Source organism: Melospiza georgiana, chromosome 12, assembly GCF_028018845.1.
Source record: "Melospiza georgiana isolate bMelGeo1 chromosome 12, bMelGeo1.pri, whole genome shotgun sequence".
Taxonomy (NCBI): domain Eukaryota; kingdom Metazoa; phylum Chordata; class Aves; order Passeriformes; family Passerellidae; genus Melospiza; species Melospiza georgiana.
Window position 1 is genome coordinate 1,702,066 of NC_080441.1, and position 20,896 is coordinate 1,722,961.

General features: G+C 41.7%; 1 protein-coding gene across 1 annotated transcript in view; it reads right to left on the reverse strand.

Annotated features, from left to right (window-relative positions):
- Positions 1-20,896, reverse strand: part of DIAPH2 (diaphanous related formin 2) — a 167,803-nt gene that overhangs the window by 36,488 nt on the left and 110,419 nt on the right. The window contains exon 27 of the mRNA XM_058032453.1: positions 14,247-14,342. Within this exon, the coding sequence (XP_057888436.1) occupies positions 14,247-14,342 (96 nt within the window). The remainder of the gene's footprint in view (positions 1-14,246; positions 14,343-20,896) is intronic.

Genomic DNA, 20,896 nt, shown 5'->3' on the forward strand with positions numbered 1-20,896 from the left:
CTGGAAGTAAATAAACCCAACGGGAGCTCACTTAATCCAAGCACATCTATTGCCTCTCAAATTCAATGATTGCCTTCCTTTCCCTTCTTCAGAACCATCAATTCCTCTTTGGAAAGTCTAAAAAAAATTAAACATTGTTTTTCAGGTGGTTTTTATTCCGTGTCTGTGTTTTGAGGAAAGGGAGCCTCTTTTGTTGTTACACAAAAAACAGAAGCAAGAAAGGTACTCCCTTGCACAGAGTCCGTTAAAAATCAGATTATTTCCACAGCATTCTCCTATTATTCACCTGCCAGTAAAATATGTACACTCATTGTCTCTCTCTGAATGCCTATTTTTATCTGACTGAGGCTATATGGTCATTTTTGTACTTATTACTGAGTTACTAAGTTTTTTTTCCTTTCTTCTTCTAAAGCATGTTTTTCTGTTCTCAAAAACTGGGCCACATGCCTCTGAGGAGAAAGTAGTGCATTATTTCATTCCCACCTTTTCTTCTTTTTTGGCATCTCTGAGGCCTGCTATGCCCAGAAGTGCTTCCACTCAAGCTGGACCATCAAATCAATTATCACAGCAGTCTGCTTCCTAAATATGAATGGCAATGAATGACAACAGGCAAGGCCAACTTTCAGCTTGGATTTGTCATTGGCAATGGAAATTTTTTTGTTTTTTTCTATACATGTTTGGTAGAGTGGCAATTTGACCAAACTCTTCCCCCTGGTGTCTGCAGCTGCATTCTGTGGGTCCCCACATGAAAAGCTTCCCCTTTGCTGCACCAAAGGCAGGAAAAAAGAGAGAAAATAAGACATAAGGAACTGCTCTCACCATAAAAGTTCTCTTTTCTGCTTATTTTTACTCCAATCATTGCTGGCAATGAAAGAGAGGAAAAGCACAGTGACAAAGTGTTTCCGTTCCTCGATGTTCCCAATTTCAAGGTGCAATTATTTTTAGTGCTGTTGCATCATTTCACAAGAGATCCCCACGTCCAGCCAAGTGTCAGGGCTCAGCAGCTGGAGTGAGCACAGCCCTGTGACAGCACTGAAAGATTAACCACTGTAGGAAAGGATTGTGGACAATACAGCACAATGCAAGCTAACACAGAAAATTAGAATAAACCAAGAAATCCCACTCTAACTCACAGTCATAGTTTGAAATTCATGTTTTCCCTAATGAAAAATCATTTATTCTTTTGCTAAGAAAATAAATGAATAAATAAATATATAAATGCTAAATATTATATAATCATTATAGATTCTTCATGTGATTCTAAAAAAATCTATTTCTAGAGCTCTCCTTCACTGACACTACTCATTCAAAAAACCTGCAAAGAATGAAATTTATATTAAAGCCCAGCTTAACTTTTGGAGAAGTGATTATATCCTCTGGAAGGGGATTTTAGCCAGGAACTGGGACACAAACCCAGAAACTTTGGGGTGAGAGCACTGCAAAGGCTGCATCACTGCCAGCGCACATAATCCCAGTGGCCACAGAGGAAGGATTGCATTGCCTATTTTAGTAAAAACAATTTCAGCCAAGCAGGCAGCAATTTATTCCTTCCCTCACAGACACACACACACACAAAATAACACAAAACCTCTTGGCTCAGATGCCTTTGAGAGGCTCTGTGAGCAGAGTGGGCTCCGTGCTGGCAGCAAGGGAGGGGTGATGGTTCCACCTAGTGGCACCCACAGGGCCCCAGTGCAGCACTGGGACGAACTGGGAGCAGCTCCCAGGCCAGAAATTCCGCTGACATCGCTTCACCACATCACAGCCCTCACTGCTCACAGGCCCGTCCAATAGCTAAGGGATAAGCTTTCAGTTTGCACAAGTCACTCATTCACTTGCTGAACGTTAATTCTCATTATGTTTTCATTAATTTTCAGCGCAAACCAAAATCCAGACAGCGCCGTTTTCTCCTTAAACCATAAGGGCTCTTCCAGGAGCCCCTTTCCAATCGATTCATTTGCTAAAAGGACAGGATTTCCCCAAAGAATCGTCAGGAAATTCTGTGTACAGGACGACATTTGTGGGTCCTTTTGTTGTCTCTTTTTTTACCGAGTGCTCTCATCTGTGGCCAGCAGCAAGTTCTCCCTGCTCGAGCAGCTGAGAGCAAACGGGGTTTTGCTGCTGGGGGCTTTGATGGTGCCTCAGGAAAGCTGCTTTTATCCAGTGCCCTGCTCAGCCCCCAGCACAGCAACCTGGGCACCACCACCCTGCTCCACGGGCTTTCATCTCCCCACCAGCAGGGACAGGCTCCAGCAAATGATGGATTTACATGGAGCTACAGCAGGAACAGCTCGTCGCTTTCCTGCCAATAAAACAACAACCAGAGGTGCCACAGAGCAGGTAAATAAGGGTTGGGGGCTTTGGTTTGTCTGGCGAAGTGTGGACAACTCACTTGCGAACACATTTCTGAAATCATCTTTTGGAATTGTATAATTATCCTGAAAATGCAAAATGTTAAAAATGCTGGCAGAGCCTTATTTATAACAGAGTGTTTCTAAACGCAAAAATATTTCAGATAAACATAAAGGTATTTCAGATAAATATAAAGGTATTTCAGTTAAATATAAAGGTATTTCAGTTAAATGTAAAGGTATTTCAGATAAATGTAAAGGTATTTCAGTTAAACATAAAGGTATTTCAGTTAAATGTAAAGGTATTTCACATAAATATAAAGGTGTTTCAGTTAAATGTAAAGGTATTTAAGATAAATATAAAGGTATTTCAGAATATACAGGGCAAAGAGAGGGCTTACAGCAGCCAAACCCCCGAAACACAGCGATGTGAGCCACAGCCACCACCTCCAAACCACGTCCTGCTGCATGGGAGAAGGAAAGGAAGGCTGCAGAGGTTTCCCTGGGTGCTCCCCACTCCCCATCTGGCAGCTGTGAGTTCTGCTCCACGAGATAAATAACTAGTCAAGAGTGAAGAGCTGAGCTGAGCTGCTCCGCAGCACATCCCCAGGCCTGACTACCTGTCACATAATGTTGGGAGCAGGGTTGTGCCTGGAAAGGTTGACAGAGCACAGATTTATCTCTCCAAATCAAACACTGTGTGTTTAGCTAAAGCCAGTGAACTTTAACTAATTAGCCCATCATTACAGTAAATTCATATTGAGTAATTTCCAAAAGGCTGAAGCCAGAGCCCAGAGTATTTACAGGACTGATGGTAACAGTGAGCTATCGGGAGAGATTTCTTCTTAAAAAACACCAAATGCAACCTTCTCATGCCAATTGTTCGAGGGAAGCCCTTTCTAAAATAGACATGTAAAAAAAATAACTAAAATATGCAAATGGAGCGGAGCTGATCACAGTGACAGACCCCATGCCCACTTGTGCATTTTGGGGCCATTTTGGTTCATCTTGGGTGCAGCCCTGGCTGGGCTCTTGTGCTGCCCAAGGGGCATCCAATGAGGCCTTTTAATAAATTTAACTGTGGTCACTCAGGGGACAGGGCCAGCCTGACCACAGGCACTCAGGAAGGACCAAAGGTTTTTATTCTTCTCTCTCCCACAACAGAATTTCACCCTCCAGCTCAGTCTCATGGAATCACAGAGCTTTGCAGACCTTGGACAGCACCTCCTCCTGTTGGATTAAGCCTTTTTCTGACCCAGAGATGGGTTTTAAAAGCTTTTATTCTCTTTTCAGTTTCATGTGAAGGGTGAGATAATACAGATGTTATACTGTAGATGTTGTAATGTAGATGTTACAACTCACTCTCCCAAAAGAAAAACAATCACCATCTGTCCCTTCATGGTAGAGGAACTCATCATAGTATGAAAGGAAGACAAATAAATAAAAACAATGAAGATAAAAAGTTTTTGATAGAAATTATATTAACACCTACAGCTCTAAAATTATCATAAAAAACCAATCAGCCCATTGAAATAGACCAATAACATCTTAAACAGAAATAATTAATTACTCTCAAAAAATTAGTAAGTGAACAACTACAAAAAAGCCACATCAAACCTACAGACAGTCCCTAAATTTCCCCAGGAATTCATCTCCCACACCTCGCTGCAGGGAGGAGCAATTCCCCCAGAACAGGTTTGGTGCTGCACTGCCTTGCTTGAGGCTCCATCCCTTCACTCCTGTCCTTCCAGTGAAGGTTTGGCACAAATCCAATTCCAGCAAAATGCTAAACCTGCTTTATAAACGTTCTTCCACTCCCGAAATGCTCCCCCCTCAGTGCTACAGAACTTTCTGACTCTTCAACAACACATTTCAAGAGGTTTTCCTAAGAAGTTTAGGACAGCTCAGAATTGATTCATATTTGTTCACTCAGAACTGATTCACACCTGTTCACTCAGAATTGATTCATACCTGTTCATTTCGATGATGGGCTGCTCTTCCTTTCAACCAAATCATGACTGCCTTCAGTGGAGAGAGATCTTTTGGAAATGAATATTCTTCAGTAATAGTGTCTCTATTATTTCAATAGGAAGTAAATATTCAGAAAACTCCATAAACACAATTCCAGCTTCCTCCTGAGTGGTTATCCATTAGGAGGAAAAAAAATGAAACTTCTAGCACATCTCCCTTTAAGGTTTACACTCTGGTAAAGTAGATTTAAAAATAAAATAAGCTTTTGTCAGAAGCATCTTGTAATGAACAGATTTTACAAGGAAAGAAATTGCCAGTCATCTTTGCAATGTCTGACAGGGATGATAATGTATTTTTTCAGGAGTGAATAATCAGATCTAGGAGGTTTTTCTTGTTCTGGTTTGGTTTTTTGGTAGGGTTTTTTGGGGGTGGTTTGTCTTGTTTTGTTTCTTTTGTAAGGAAATAATTTCTAATTTGTTCATTCAGCACCTTGCTGGATTTTAATCAGCCCCCAGTGATGACGGAATTTGCTGCTGTCCTCAGACTCAAACTCTGCTCCATGAAGTCATGAGGACCTTTCGGGTCCTCCCTCCACCCCACTCTGGTCTGGACACAATTTACAGAGCCCAAAGGCAGCTGAGCTGACAGTGTAACCTGATCACAGCACAGAAAATGCTGTGGCCCTCCAAGCTGAATGATTTCTCCCTCTCCTGAGGGAATACTGGCAATAATGGCTTTTTTTCCTATTATGTTATTTTAGAAACTTGTTCCCTTTAAAATGAAAAAAAAAAAAAATCATGCTCACAATGACTGAACATTTTCCCTATTTCAGTGTGGTATGTCTATTTTAATTTGTAATTTAAATTTGTAGGGAAAAATGCAGGAAGGCTGACATTCCACTCCAGTAATATATTCATGGAATTACAGACACATAGACAGCATTGTAAAATTTTATATACTCTCCTTATAATTATTTAAATAGAATCTTCTTCGCCAACAGAAGAAATACCCAATGCAACAAGAAATGGAAGAAAATAATACAGAAATCACAGAAAAAATGAGAAGTGAATATAATGGAGATCTAAGGAAGAACTCCAGTATCTCTGTTATTTTTAGAGCTCCATCTGGAAGGCACTATGCAGTGTGTATATAGTTTTTAAATAACAATATTATGACATTATATACTTCCATGAGAGGGTAAAGGAGATGAGCTAATGCACACGCTAATAGATATATTAGTGATAATGTTCTTATAAAATCTTATATCAAAGCCTATTATGTCACTTTCCCCTCCAAAAGAGAAATCAGCTGTGCAACATGCAGAGATCTTCCACTGAGAAGATCAACAAACCATAGCAAAGGTTCACTTCTGCAGGGTGCTTTGAGCATGGCTAAATAAAACCAGCTCTTTCAAGGCTGGTGTCTGGTTTTTACAGAATTAAAGGCAATTCTGGAAATTCAAACTAGTCACTCTAAAATACAGGACTATCAGAATTATTATTAATGCACATCATCAATATCTCACATCTGGTTTTAGTCATCATTAAAAATAACTTCACGCTAATTGCAGCACCCTTTAAAAGATAACAGCATTGAGAACTGAAACAACCTAGCAGTGCAAATGTCCTACAATTAACAGCATGGATAGTGCTCAGGATGTGAGAGCAATTTTGGAGCTCCATACATTACAAATGTACCAGCTCAGCTACATTATGCTGAGGCAATAATGTGCAATAATGAGATGAACCACCTGTGCTGCAGTTTCAGAAATGCAATGGTGATACTGACAGGAAATTGGGTTTGAAATGATGATTGACCAGGTCTCAATGATGCCTCAGGTTTAGCTTTTTTATGTTTCAGATTCTGTGCTGCTTTAGTGTGTGGGTCTGAGCTCCATATCAGGGGATGATGAGCTCTGTGCACAGAGCAGGGAGACAAAACAATTCCTGCTCCAGCTGGGCACCAAGGACAAATGACCCAAATCTCAGCCCAGGAGCACAAACCCCGTGGGCTGGAGAGAGAAAAACAAGCAGGGTGGGACTGCCTGGGCTAAAGCTGGAATGGGACAATGAACTGCAAGGTGCAAATGGAGCAGAACTGATCCCAGGGACAGAGCCCGTGCCCGGCCGTGCATTTTGGGGCCATTTTGGTTCATCTTGGGTGCAGCCCTGGCTGGGCTCCGGTGCTGCCCAAGGTGGATCCATGGAGGAGAGACTTGGAAAAAATCCCTGCTTTATTCTTTAACCCCATCCAGCCTCTCTTCCATCAACACTCTGCTGAAATCCCATCCTGCCTGCACCCTCACAAAGAGCACTGCAGGCAAAGTCGGCCCTGCAGCCTTCTAAACCCTCTAAACTGTGAATAAATGGCCAGAGATGCTTTGCTGAAAGATGCAAAAATAATCTCAGATAAAGCCAGCCAACAACCTGCCAATACACAAATCAGCTCCCTGAAATGATCTTCCCCCAAATTCCTAGAAGCACAAAAGCAATCCAATCGAGGACGAGGTGATATCACAAAATCTATACCACAAAACTGGTAACATTTTGCACTTGTAATAAGCTATAAAGACCAAACTCTGTTTTTGGGAAGCACATCTCTGTGAGCACCATAACCCCAGCAGAATTAAGCACAGAATTCAGGCTGCATTGCCATTGCCATCCCACGCTTGGTGCCCTCCTCTGCAGAGCTGCTCCAAAAGCCTCCACCTGTCCCTCTGCCACTGCACACCTGGGCTGCATCTTCAACTTATCCTCTCAGAAGGACATGAAACTAAAAACAGCAGGAAAATGAATTTATTTATTATGAAATGAAAAATTGTGAACCTAAACCACCAGGAAAATAAATTCTTATGATTATGAAACTAAAAAAATCAGGAAAATAAAATCACTTGAGGCAACTGCAATGCTGGCCTCTCACAGAATGACATAACTCCCTAAGATGATATCAGTACTCTCTAACTGAGCACTGTTATTTTGGGTTTTTTTCTTATTTTCTTCTGCTAAATCAACAAGAAAATGAGAAGTTTCACAGCTTGCTCTGTTACACCATAGCCCATAGGGCAAATATTGCCTTTTCAGGAAGGAAACAAATGAAGTTCTTACAGTTGAGGTGACAGCCACAGTGAAGGACTCTGGGCCAGTGCTGAGGTTGGGGACTCAATTCCACACACCGTGCCCTGAACAGGATGGAACAGAAACCCTCCCTGCCTACAAAATAACCATTTGGACCTAATGCCACTCCAATTAATCCCTCCCAAGTCATACACTGCAACACTGATTTTCATCTCTTTCCTTTCCATTCATTATGTATATATATTAAAATATTAAAGCCAACGTGCTTTACCTCAGTAAACAGAACTGTGGGAGAAAATTTTTCAAATAGAAGCGTTTCACAATAATTGCATGATAACACTGTCAGCACCGACAAAGAAAATTCAAATGCCCAAATGCAAATTAAGTTAGCCTTGCATATCGTTCATTACTACTCATGTAGTTGGTAAATGAATGCATGAATATCCTTTCTCTGCATGTAAAAAAGTTCCTCTAACTTCAGCTACTGCATAAAGATGCAGCCAAAACTCAGTTATCAATCTCTAGGAATGGAGGCCTTCCCATCCAGCAGGACATAGCTCATTAAAATAGAACAGTTTTCAGATTCAGCGTGAATTAAAAAATAAATAAATTCAGAATGGCGAGTGACTTCCAGCTCGTACAAAATCCTGCTCTGTGACCTTGGCAGTCTCCTCCTGGATCACTCTTTTTGCTAGGGAAGAATTCCTGCTTCTCAGAAAAGCTTTGTTTTATTTGTAAAAATAAACTCCCATCATCACTCATGGGCTCTGGGTTTGTGCTTCAAAAGGCACAAAAATTTAGAATTTCCTCTGTTTGGATCTTAGGGCAATCCAGTGGGTAAAGCAGCACCAGTGCTGAGTTTTAAAAACGCTGAGACTCGAAAAATATTCTGAAAGTTGCCAGGGAGAACTTGCCCAGTGCACTGAGCGCACTCTGCAGCACACTAATAAAGGCGAGGGGCACAGAACTCTCCTCAGCCTGGGTGAGTAATTACCTGCTTTAGATGAACAACAAACTGAGGTAATTAGTCACAATTACATAGCACAACAGCTTCCTGAAGGACATTTAGCACAATGTGCACGTGGCTTTGCCACTTGATGGCACGTTTTCATTTGTTCAGGAAAATCTCTTGCGTTGGGAAATAAGAATACATCAAATGGCAAATAACAACTTAGAGAAAGCAGCACAACAGACCCAAAGTCCAGAGCTCACAGTCCCATTTCTCTGCGTGCGTGGAGTTCCCCAAGCATTTATAAACACTTGACACGCTCTAGGTCAACCCTGCATACCAAGAACAGAAAATCAATTTAAAAACAACAAATCCATCTCCAGCTCTTGCTTCAGAGAAGGGTAACACACCCACAGAGGTGAGAGCAATTATGCAAATGTGCAGAATTCCTGAATTTCTGCCTTTCTGTCTGTGGCCCTGAGGTGTTTCTGGAGCATCCTCACTCCCTGCCTGCTCCAGGGAATGTGATACCCACTAAAAACCTGGAGCACCCAGTCTGAGCAGCCTGAATCCTCTTTACTCCCCTTTTGTCCACTCCTCCTCCATCCTGCCTGTCTGAAAACTCACAGAATTCAGGTTTGGGCTGCAAGGAACCTTAAAAATCATTTATTTCCAACTCCCTGCCATGAGGAGCAGAGACACCTCCCCTGTCAGGTAAAATCTCCCCATACCAAAGCTGCTCCTTTCATGCCAGGCCACAGGAAAAATGTATTATCTAAGTACTCCTTTAATTACAAAAGCCATGAGGCAAAATGCAGACACAGTAAAAATAGATTATGCCACAAATACCTATTTTTAAACAGCTTTGGGAGTGTTTATGGAGCTCTCAGGACTCAGGTAACTTGCTGAGATTCAATTTGAGTGGTGCCCATATTTATATTTAGAAATACAAAGCAAACTTAAATCTACAATAGTGCCATGATAGCAAAACGAGTAAATTTATTATTGGTGGTCTTGTTCAGCTCTTGCTGTTACAGATGTGGGAATTTTGAAGCACTTGGATCTTGTGTGAGTCCCATTAGTGCCCAGCACCTGACTGTAAGCAAAAATCCTCCATGGCACAACTGCATAGCAAACAAGCCCTTTAATACTCAGCTCCTGAAAGCTAAAATGTTTGAAAAGATGAAGAAGTTTAAAATACAAACTGATTTTTAAACTCAGAACTAAATTTTTATAGATCAAAATGGATATTTCCAAGCTGCTAACAGGTATTTAATGTTAAGGATCTGTTCCTCTGAAAGACATTTTATTGAGCACAAATTCAGTGCACCTCCCACCTCCTTGCATTGGAGCATTTTTGACATTCTCACCAATTCACAGCTGCAAGCATATCAAAACCCAGCTTATTTAGACAACTGTCACATCCAGAATGACTGACAGGGCTTTCAGGAGAGCAAATCTGCTTTGACTGAAGGTTTTTATTTGAATGTGGTTCAGGTAAATGAGGATTGTGCACCCAGGAACCCAACTAACCCTCCAGATGTTATTTAATACAATCAATGCAAAGGTAAAATTAGTTTAGCAAGGTAGACAAGCAGAAGTGAGTCTTTAAGCACAGCTGTATCTCCAAGCAGAAGACACAAGATTCCTAAACCAATAACCTTCTATTAGAACTCTGATGCAATGAAAAATACCCACCTACTTAAACAAACCCATGTTTTAAATTGAAATGTCTGAATACCATATGAAAATTACCAAAAATCATTAAAAAATAGGAACAATATTACCACAACTCCTGTTTGTCTTGCCAAGGTTAAACAAGGAGCGGAAGCCCTTCAGATGCTCCCACCAAAAACAAAAACCAGATGCAGAGACTGAACCAGGGAGGCTCAGGGTCTCCTTTCCATTCTCAGGGTGTGCTCTCAGCACGGAAATAATGACAGGGCAGCAACTGATCTGTTGTGATGCAGGAATTAAAAACAAATCCAAAATGTGTGCTGAGAGAGCAGAGGGAATCCTCAAGAAACACCCAGGGATCTAAAGCAGGAGAAGCTCCATGCAGGTCCCTTGCAGCACTGCATCCCCAGCACTGAGAGCCACAGGAAAACGGCCCAGGGCATCGGGGAGGCTGCCAGAGTTCACATTTATGGGAGAGGAGGGCACTGGTTATTAACACTCCTAAAAGAAACTCAATTCCGTGCCAAAAAAACTTAGAAACTTAATAAAAAGAGCCTTAGCAGAACGGTTAGCTCTGTGCAGAAATTTGCTTAAGCTAATTTAGAGGAAAAAATTATTCCTGAATTGGTCTTCTTTTAATAATTTCACAGCCCAGGGCCAGGAGAAAGGGCAGGGATGATTGTGCAGCAGCAGGGCTGGATGCAGATTTTAATGGCTCCCTGTGATAAATGCCACCTAAAACTGCTCTTTATTACCCCAATATTGGCAAACTTGCAAAATTCAAGGGTATTTTTGGAAGAGGAACCAACATTCCTAGAAGCTGATGTCTAATTGTTATTTTGTGGGCTCTCTAAGCAAAGCAATCCCCTGGAAGGACAATCTCTCTCTCCCTAAAATCTGTGGCTGGAAACAATAAAGTGGAGCCCTGAGCTCAAGAGAGAAGAACCGCACAATGGTTTTACACATTGAGAAACCTGCAGAAGAACAGAAAAAGCTAGAGTGAAATGTAAAACCACAGGAGGGGGCAGGAATTTATTATTATTACCTCCATGACCTGCTAACAAAACCATTTTTACTGGAAAAGTCTGGGGTTGTAATGCAACCCATTACAGTGTAGCTTTTCATTTCCAGGCTTAGCAAACAAACATAATGCAGTGAAACATATTTGAAATGGGTTTTATTTTTCTGAACCTGTCTGTACATTTCACATTTTGATTTTTTTCCCAGCAGAAGTACTGCAATGTTGAGCAGTCCCTCTCTTCCCTTCTGCACCTCTTACCCAGTCTGAATCTGACTGGAAATTAATTTAAAAGGAATTATTTTAAAGGAATGACCATGTAAGCACAAATATTCTACAAGGTACAGCAGCAATCCCTGCAAAAAAGGCAAACTGAAGAGGTGGAATGACACTCCTTGTTGTAAGCCTGTAGTAATTGGAGCTCCATTATCCAAATTAATTAATTCTTCCCAGGTCCAGCCCACTCACCCAAAGCCACAGGGAACACACATAGGGTTTTTTGGTTTTCTTTTGCTTCTTTTTGGTTTTCTTTTTTTGCAAAGTTGTGGTGTTTCAGCTAAAATGATCAAAAATCCAGAACTGAAACTACAGTTTGTTCCTGTTCCTTTTGAATTAAATTTCCTTCATGAAACCACTGGAAGCAAACACAACACAAGCTAAATTTCCATGATCTTCTGATTGCAGCCACTGTGAGGGTGTGAAACCTCTCGAGTTTTAATTTTCACCATGAGAAGATGCAAACAGAATAAGCAAGTTTGGAAAAAGACAGATCTAGAGCACAAACATGAAAAATGTACAGAAGTGAACCTGCTGCAGTGCTCAGTGGTTTTGGGGGCATTTTCTTTGTGGGTTTTTAGGGGTTTGGACAGGGTTTTTTTTTGCCTTTCTGTAGGGGCCACCTGTTACCAAGGAATTAGCAAAGCTACAAGAAGTAAACAAGCAGAAGTTGTTTTTTCTCCTTGCTGAACTCCAACCACAACTGACACAGAAAAATGAGATCTGTGTCCAAACAGGCAGAAAACTTTTAATGGATTTTCCTCTCAGACCATAATGTGCAACCAAGACAAGCTCAAAGCCAAAACTTTGCTGGACAATTCTAACTTTGGAAACAGCAACGCCTTTATTAATTTTTCCCCGTGAGTGTCCCAAACCCAAACTCCAGAGCAGTTCAGCTCTAACAATTCACAGAAAACCCCTGCACTGTTCCCTACCCACAAACAGAATTATTGCATTTGCCAATCACAACCACAACACCCAACAAGCCCAGAAATCCCCCAAACTCTTCTTTCCAGGCCTTTTATTTCCTTTTTTTTTTCCCCTTCCACTGAACCAGAGGAGGCATGGAATTAATTGTTCATCCCAATCCCACTGGCTGGAAATCTGCAGGACAGGGTGGCACCAAGGAGGGAACTGCCAGTGCTTCTTTTTTGAAGGAGAGATATGGAAGGATGCAAATGTGGTCCCAGGATTTTCGTGCTGTAGTTCGCTGCTCACATTTCAGCCACATTTTTACCTTGGTGCGTAGACAAGTTACTCACAAAATGTCACGTACACTTCTAAGCCACATGAGAAAATTTACATGAACATTTCAATGAGATATTTAACTGGTACTAACATTTACTGCATCCTATTCTCAGCTCTTAGCTACCCCTGAAAATTTCACTTTATGGCCTTCTTCTCTTACAGAACACTCACATTTGGCCAGTTTGGAGCTGGAGGAGCCAGTCCTTTTCTCACAGTGAGCTCTCCAAAGTCAATCAGCTCCTTGCATTTAAAAGCCCCACTGGAATATCACCTGGCTCAGTGAAATTCCAAACACAGAACTCAAAGTAACTACATAAAGCAGAAAATCAGCCAAAGGGGTTTTTAATTAGCTCTGTCCCCTGTTTTTGCTGAGGAATCCCTGGTTTTGCCCCAGGTTCAATCATCTTCTGTTTGCTCAGCTGCAGCAGGTTTTGTGCCATCTCCTCTGGTCCCTGGGAAGCTTTGCTTTGTCACTCTTGGTGACAAATGTCTCCTCAAGCCACAACACAGGGAAACCATCTCTCAAAATGATACTTCTCAAGATAGGGGAAAAACCAAACTTTGATCGAGGATTTCTTTCACGTCTGATCTGAGAGCAGAAACAAGCCCTGAATTAAGAATGATCCTGGAACTGGAGGGGAATTGACTTCAGAGTATGAACAAATCAAGTCACTTATTTGATTTTTTTCCATAAGATCATGCATATGGCAAATTAAAAATAATTATGCAGTACCTTTGCTACTATAGAGAGTAAAAGAATTTGCCTTTGCTCTTGTGTTCCTCTAAAAAGAATCATCAGCCAACATGAACCTAACCCCAGCTCACTGAGGATCAGGGGGATTAACATGGCTTATTCATGACCCTCTTTGCCAAACATATCCAAACCAGGCTTTTGATTTTATGCCAAATAACTTCAACTGTAGCTTTTTAAGACTGCATTTTTTACTATAAGTCATGTTTGAAATGAAAAATTGCAAAACACAGTTACCATGAGCTTTGATGAAAAGTGAAAGCAGAGTAAATGCATTTCACAAAGTGTGTGCCACTGGAATATCATAAGCAGAGAAGTGAACGAAGGAAATGCTGCCATTGAGTCTCAAATTGTCTCAAAATCAGCTCTGCAGGCAGAAGCAATTGCTCAGTAAATTGGGCAGAGTTGAGTCCAATACCATTGTCTTCCTCAGGAAAACAAAGCTATCTTAATGCATTTTACTTTGAAGTAAATATAGATATTTATTTAAATATAATACATTACTATCTCAATGCATCTCTACTTTTAAGACTCCAAAAGTGGAAGTTCCTACCAGAGCACAACACACCCAAGAGCAGTGCTTGGAAATGATGACCAGCTGAACACTCAAATCTATTTGTTAAGAAGCTAACACTCCTCATGGCACCACCTACAATGAATTAATTACACTTACAGCTGTAAGAATGAAGCACAGTTAGTGCAGGGATGTTCAAATGCCATTTTAAAGACAACAGGAGCCCTTAGAGCACTTGGAGCTCGAGCGGCAGGTTAGAAATCTGTGATGGTGGTGGGCTTTCATAGGGGCTCAGCGCCCAACAGCAGCACGGTGAAACCTGCTGGCAAGCCCTTGCCAAAGAACCTCAGATCGCTGTGTTTGTGGCCCGGCTGAGGCTGCTCGGTGTCAGCCCAGGGTCTGCAGGATCGCCCTTACCTTGCGCTCGCGGCGTTCGTTTCCTGCGGTCCCGGAACGCCGCTCCCGACTGCAGGGCCTCCAGCAGGCTGTCCATCACCCCTGTCTCGTCACCCTCTGTGGGGAGCAGGAAAACAAAACTCCATCAGCACAGCCGCCAGCGGGCTTAGAGGGAAACACAAGTCCAAGAGTGTTGCTACAGGACAGGAAGGAACACAAGCGCACAGCGCCGTTCTCAAGGTGAAGGAAAAGGGGAGCTTATTTTCTGACCCCAACATTTATAGGTTTCCAAGAGTGACAGTGGATTGGAGGGTGACAGTGCCACCTGTCCAATGACACTGGACAGACCAACAGCCCATCAGCTTTCTCCTCCTCCATAAAGGAATGCCAAACAATGAGTTATTTGCAGAACGTGTGTGAGAAAGTTCGCTACAAGAATGTCAGCATCCGGAGGCTTAGAAAATCTTAAAAAACCAGGGTGACCAAAGAGTTGTCCCATTTCCATAATGCTGCCAAAGAAGAGGCAGGCACACCTCAGAGGAAGGCTGCTGGGCACATCTCAGGGCAGGGGGCACTGCCTGCTGTGGGGGATGCCCACCAGGCAAAGGTGATGCCAACTCTTCTTTCAGGCTGGAGATGTCACCTGTGCATTATTGATGCCATCCTCAGCATGCAGAGGGGCAGCAGCTGCTGAGTGAGTGATGGCTGCCTCGCTGCTGGCATGGCTGCAGGCTTTTCTGAAGTGCAACCAGGTCAATTTAATCAATGCATCTGATGGCACTGAGCAGCAGAGAGTTCAATATTGCAGCACACAGAAAATATTTTATATGATGCCTCCCGACTTCACGACTCACTAGATCTTTGGGAAAATCATCTATACAATCAATAGCATGGATGGTCTTCAGGTGACATAAGGAGAGTGAAGAGGGGATAATCATGCAGTGGAAGTCAGTGGTGTAACATTTCTTAACAGCTGAATTTTACTTCTGCTCCATTTTATATTTTGCTTTTTTCCATACCCAAGCTAACTCGCAGCCTTTAAATTGCTGGACTTTATGGTGCATTATGGAAATCTGGGTGGAAAAATTACTTCTTTTTATATATTTGAGTCTTTACATTCCTTTGCATTTCAGTCTGTTAATAACAGTTGACAGCAGCATTCAGCAGCATGAGAAATAGAGGTCAAAGAACTGAAAGGTTACAAAACTACTGATGAATGCCTCTTTCTGTTCCCATATCTGTGTTATAACCCAAAACTAAAATATAGGTTAGGCTCAGCAGGGAGGTGGACATTTCATCCACATCTCTCAGACTCCAAACTCCCAAATTTCCCCATCTGGGAAAGGGAAAATCATTCTTTTATGCAAAAAAATTACATTATGGTAAAAACCTTCTGACTCACACGAGGTGTGGGATGTTAGATGCACATTCAGGCTCTCAAATGCTCAAGTTTAAAAGCAGCCTTTTAATGAATAAGCTGTTCTGTCCTGCTCTCTCTTACATTCAGATTTATTAGACTCAATCCACAGCCGATGTAAGAGCACACCTAAAACAGAGCCTGGTTCAAATTTCTACAAGCTGATCATTAGAATAACTACTGGATACCTTTAAATTATACATCCACCTAACTGAAACCATTCCACAACACCCAGGGTAGGAGAAAGGGAGCAGAGCAAGTGCAGGAACCAGCACAGGACTCTGAAATACCAGTTTTAATTACATTCCATCTAAAAGCCTTAAACAACTGAGCTCCTGCAAAACAAATAAGCAAATTAGCTTTTCTCAATTCCCACTCACATCCAAAGCCAGAATTTCCTCCAAACTGTGCAACATAATTGTTTTTCTTTGTGCTTCTTATCCTACCCATGCTTATTCATTGATTTTCTGTTGGCTCCGTATTAAATTTACCTTCAAAATCAAAGGTCTGTGACTACACTATGTCCAAATTAATACACATCAAGTTGGTCTGAAACACTTAATGGCAGTGACTGCACACCCAGAACTAGTTAATATCTAGAATATTTAATGTGTAGAAAAATTACAATATTCTTCGATCTTCATTAAAAGTAAGAGCTGGCAGAGTTTATTAAAAAAGACAAAAACCCTTCAATACTTCATGAATGTTTATGCAGCCTTCCTTTTTTTTTTGCTGAGTGAGCTGCTCTACCTGCTAATTACTGCAAGTGCCAAAAGCCAGTCTGGCTTTGGGATGCCAGCATACACAACATAAAACACATTACTGAGGAAGCTGCAGGACAGAGTGATGAGATTTTTAACTCCTCAAAGCCAAATTCATGCAAGGTCTGATCTCAGCAGCGCATCCTAATCACAGTCTTCAGGTGGTTAAGTAAGAACTGGACAAAGAACTGCATTTTCAGGGAGTCCTGGCTAAAATTGATAAATAAAATTCAACAGGAATTTCAGTCTTTCCCTATAATTCTTGCTGCAGTTCTTCACATACTACCAGCAACCTCCTCCATTTGTCATTTCTATACCACCCACAGCAATTTATAGACACAAATAAAAAACAAAGACAGAAATTGCCAGAAGTTTGAAAACTAAAAACTTATTTCCAACACTCCTGTCAGCAGAAATAAAACACATAATCATTATTTGTCTTTTAGATGTCTTTCACTGTACACAAGGACGGGAGTTTCATCTGGAACAAGTAATTTTCTTCCTCATTGTTTCTGCTCCAAGTTGGCCCCAAGCATTTAAAGAAGAGAAAATGTGTGGAGACATGCAAAAAAAAAAAATTGGTAATTTCTTTGATTTGCCTTAGAAAAGGCCAGATTGACTCCAGGTGTTAAAGAGACTGCAAAAGCATTCTCAGTGATGAACTGGAGTGTTAACCACGAGCCCCATTTGCTTGGATTTGGGTTTGACACCAATTGTGTTTCCTCTGTTTTGGAGCAGCACACTCAGGTGTGTTTGTGGGAGTTACAGAAATGCTCCTGCAGGAACCAGGGCTCACACCAGTGCTGCTCAGCAGATTTGGGCCATTTTTAATGTGTTATCAAGACAAAGTAACTTCATTCTTCCACAGAACAATATTATTGCTCTTTGCACTGCTGAAGAGACCAGACATGCAGAAGCTTTGGAATAACTGAATTAATGTTTGTAACTTCGCACGAGCTCTTCAACAGGGAATGCCCAAGAGCTCCAATCTGCAGAGGTGACCAAAGAAACAGCAACAAAACCAACCCAGATCCTGTGGTTCCAGGAGCAGTTCCAGCCTGATTGCAGCAGGGACGGGACAGAAACCACCCCTGAACAGCCTTTGGTGTAACAGGGGGTGCATGCCAACACACCGCGCCTCAGGCAGCACAGCTCCTTCAGCCACACTCAGCAGCCCCTGCAAGGATGCAGGACAAGCTCCTGCTGTGCTCTGGCACCTGGGCAGTGCCAGAAAAGCAGAAATAAAAACCCAAAACCTTCTGAGTGCAGCACAGCCCCAGGATGGCACTGCCGGCCCCTGAACCCAGCCTGGCCCTGCTGGGCTTTGCCAGGCAGCAATATTGACCAGAAGGGTTCCAAATGGAGCTTTGGGGGATGTTTCAGCAGGTGCCAGCTGCTGGGACAGCTGGGGGCTGCAGAACCTCCCCCAGAGCCCAGCCCATGGTGCAGCTCCATGGATCTGCTCCCCCCTCAGCTCAGAGCCACGGCTGGGAAGGTGCTGCTGCTCCTGGGGCTCTGCTGCCCTCCCTCCTTCATCAATAATCAATAATCAATAATCAATCCCTTCAGTAACCAGGCTGCTCTGATGGCTACAGGACTACCTGCACATATTTACAAACATATCTTGCTGGCACATTTTTATTTTCTAGTGTTTTCCACGTGCACTTGCAAACATCTTGTACTCGTTATTACAAATATACAGACTGCAAACTGATCTAAGCTAATAAGAAGTGTAGATATTGCACAGCCACTTGGGTAAAGGTTTACAGGAATTTTGCAGGAATTTTTTCATAAATTTAGGCCCTTACTGAAAGAGTCCAGTCAAATATCTCATTAGGTAACACATGCTGCCCTCCTGCTGCTCCAAAGGGTTTTAAAATTGTGCTTCTATTCACATCTTGCACTACCCTGTTTGGCTTTCAACTTTAATGCACTTTTCAAAGTCTAATGGGTGTCCTGTAGAAACTTTTAAACAAGACTTTTTATTCATAACCAGCACCAGAATTTTTAATTGCAATACATTCACTTAAAAAGGTCAGCTCTCAATGTCTTTGGGAAAGCGTGTTTTTGTGTTCTCCTCATATATTTGCATTTTATTCATTTGCTAAATTCACTTTGCATGCATAATAAATCTCTCCAGGAAGCAGTGCTGCTCTGCAGCTTGCAGCAGAGTGGTGTCTCGTGCCTCTTATTTACTTTTTAATTAGGGGAGAACAAGTTAGGACAGTGTGACTGGGAAGTGAACCCCAGCTCATGTCAGTGCACAAAACAAGGCAAAGCCTTCCTCACACACCAATTAAGAATACTGTTGGTGATAATCTGACCTCAGGCTTAAATAAATTAATAGAAAAAAAAAAATCTGCTTTGTTGTACAGGCAGGAGATTGAAAACAATGTTTGAAATGCACATTTTTTAATTTTTTGGGAGAAAATGTCCCAGTGGTCAAGGTCTGCTGTGGCCTCACTGAGATGCCCCCACACAGCCCCTGGTCCTGCAAGGACCACACCTCAAAGAGATGCAATGGGAATTATCTGGAGAAATGGGCAGAGATTGCCTCTGTGTGGGAAGGAAAAGATTGTGCAGCTCACCAAAAATACCCACCCCAAAAAATCCCATGTGATAGCTCAGTAATTGCACCTGTAAATAAAGTTCTGTGCAGCTCCAAGGCTGCATTTAAGCTACAGTACTGAGGTACTTTAAATTTCTGATGAAAAGGCAGAGCAAATCATCAATACTCTTATCATTGTTAATAATTTCCTTTAAAAAGTTCCTTATTATTGAACAACTCTAACATCTTAAGGAAAAGAGTTTTGGGAACACATTTCAAGGAAAGGGGAGTTCTCACACATTCTTGATGACTTTTTACTTTATTTTTTTTTAATACTGATGATGGTTTTGACCGGGATAGAGTTAATTTTCCTCACAGCAGCTGTGGGGGCTGTGTTTTGGAACTGGAAACTGTGGATAATTCAGGGGGATTTTTCTTATCACTGAGCAGCACTTACACAGAGCCAGGGGTGATCCTGCTCCCCAGCCCACCCTGATTCCTGAACAGCCTTACAGTAAGGCTGATCAATAATTATTTCTGAAATGCTTTTTAACATTGTAAGTTCTACAAAATATCAACTGCTATACAGCAGTTACACTGATATAAACAAAATTAAGGCTACTTTCACCATTAAAAACAGTACCTACTTTTTGCAACACAAATAATTTCTCTGAGGAAAAGTTGAATTTGCATAGAAAACTCCCTGAAGTTACTACTTGTTACTGTTCAGCAAACAGTCCCCAAGAAACCTACTTTTAAGAGCAAAGAATCCAATTTCTCTTCCTTCCCTGCAATTATCCCAGTCACAGATTTGTCAGTCTAATAATTTTTCCCCCCAATAAACTCAATCAGAAGGTACCATACGGGCCATCTTCAATATCAAAACCAAATTTTTCCAGAGCAAAGCATTTAAAGGTGAGATGAAATCTCAAGCTGTAATTTCTTTCTAACTTCCTGTCCATGCTCACATCCATTTGCCTTTCTCCTGAGCTGGTTCTGGCCCATTTAGCAGCAGCTCAGTAACTCTGACACTCACCCCATTCTGAGGACGCCTTCAAACTCTGCACAAACAGCTCTTGCAAAGTTTTTTAGCAATTCCTGCAGAACTGCTTGAAGAGGAAAACTCAAACCTGTAGATGCTCACCTTGGAGCATAATGCAAAGCTCAATCTGGTTTTTGTTCTGTGAACACCAGGTTTCAGGAGGTGTGCAGCATATTCAAACAGACCATCAATGTCAATATGAGAAATAATGACTTCCCAAAGGAATTTCAACGTTTGCCTCGTTGACATCCAGCACCACAAACTAATAATCTTTAAAATGTAAATAAGAGCCAAGATTTACCACTCCAGGTAGCCCGTGCAATCACCAGCAAATAGAGAAATCCAAAAAGACATTTACAAAATAACGTGTAACTCGTAATAAGCTTAGTATGGATTTCTGTTTATGCTAAAGGACATGGAAGGAAGACAAACCAACCACAAAAGCACAGAATCATCAGAAAACTGCAGCAAAAGCAACCCCTGGAATGATATCCTGCACCAGAGAAATCAAACACCAGCCCAAGGAAACAGAACACACCAGTCTGAATGAAAAACCCATGAAATCTGCTATGGGGGCACTTGGAAAGGGAAAACAGGAATATCCATCAAGCTCCTGCACAGAACTGCACTGGCATTACCTTCAGCTGCATTAGGGGAGAGTGGTAATATGTCCTCAAAACAATTAATTCAGCCCTAATTGGGACTGAGAAAGCTCATTCTATCTTTTATCCGAATGCTGGTAGTTAAAAGGTGATTTTAATTGCCATGGTAATCAGATATAATGAAGAGCAAAACTGTTTCTGATTAAATAACATTTGCATCAGAATTGCAGTCACACTCTGCAGCTCCAGGAAGCTGAATTCTCCAATTCTCCCTTCACCACGCACACAGAGGCAATGCTGC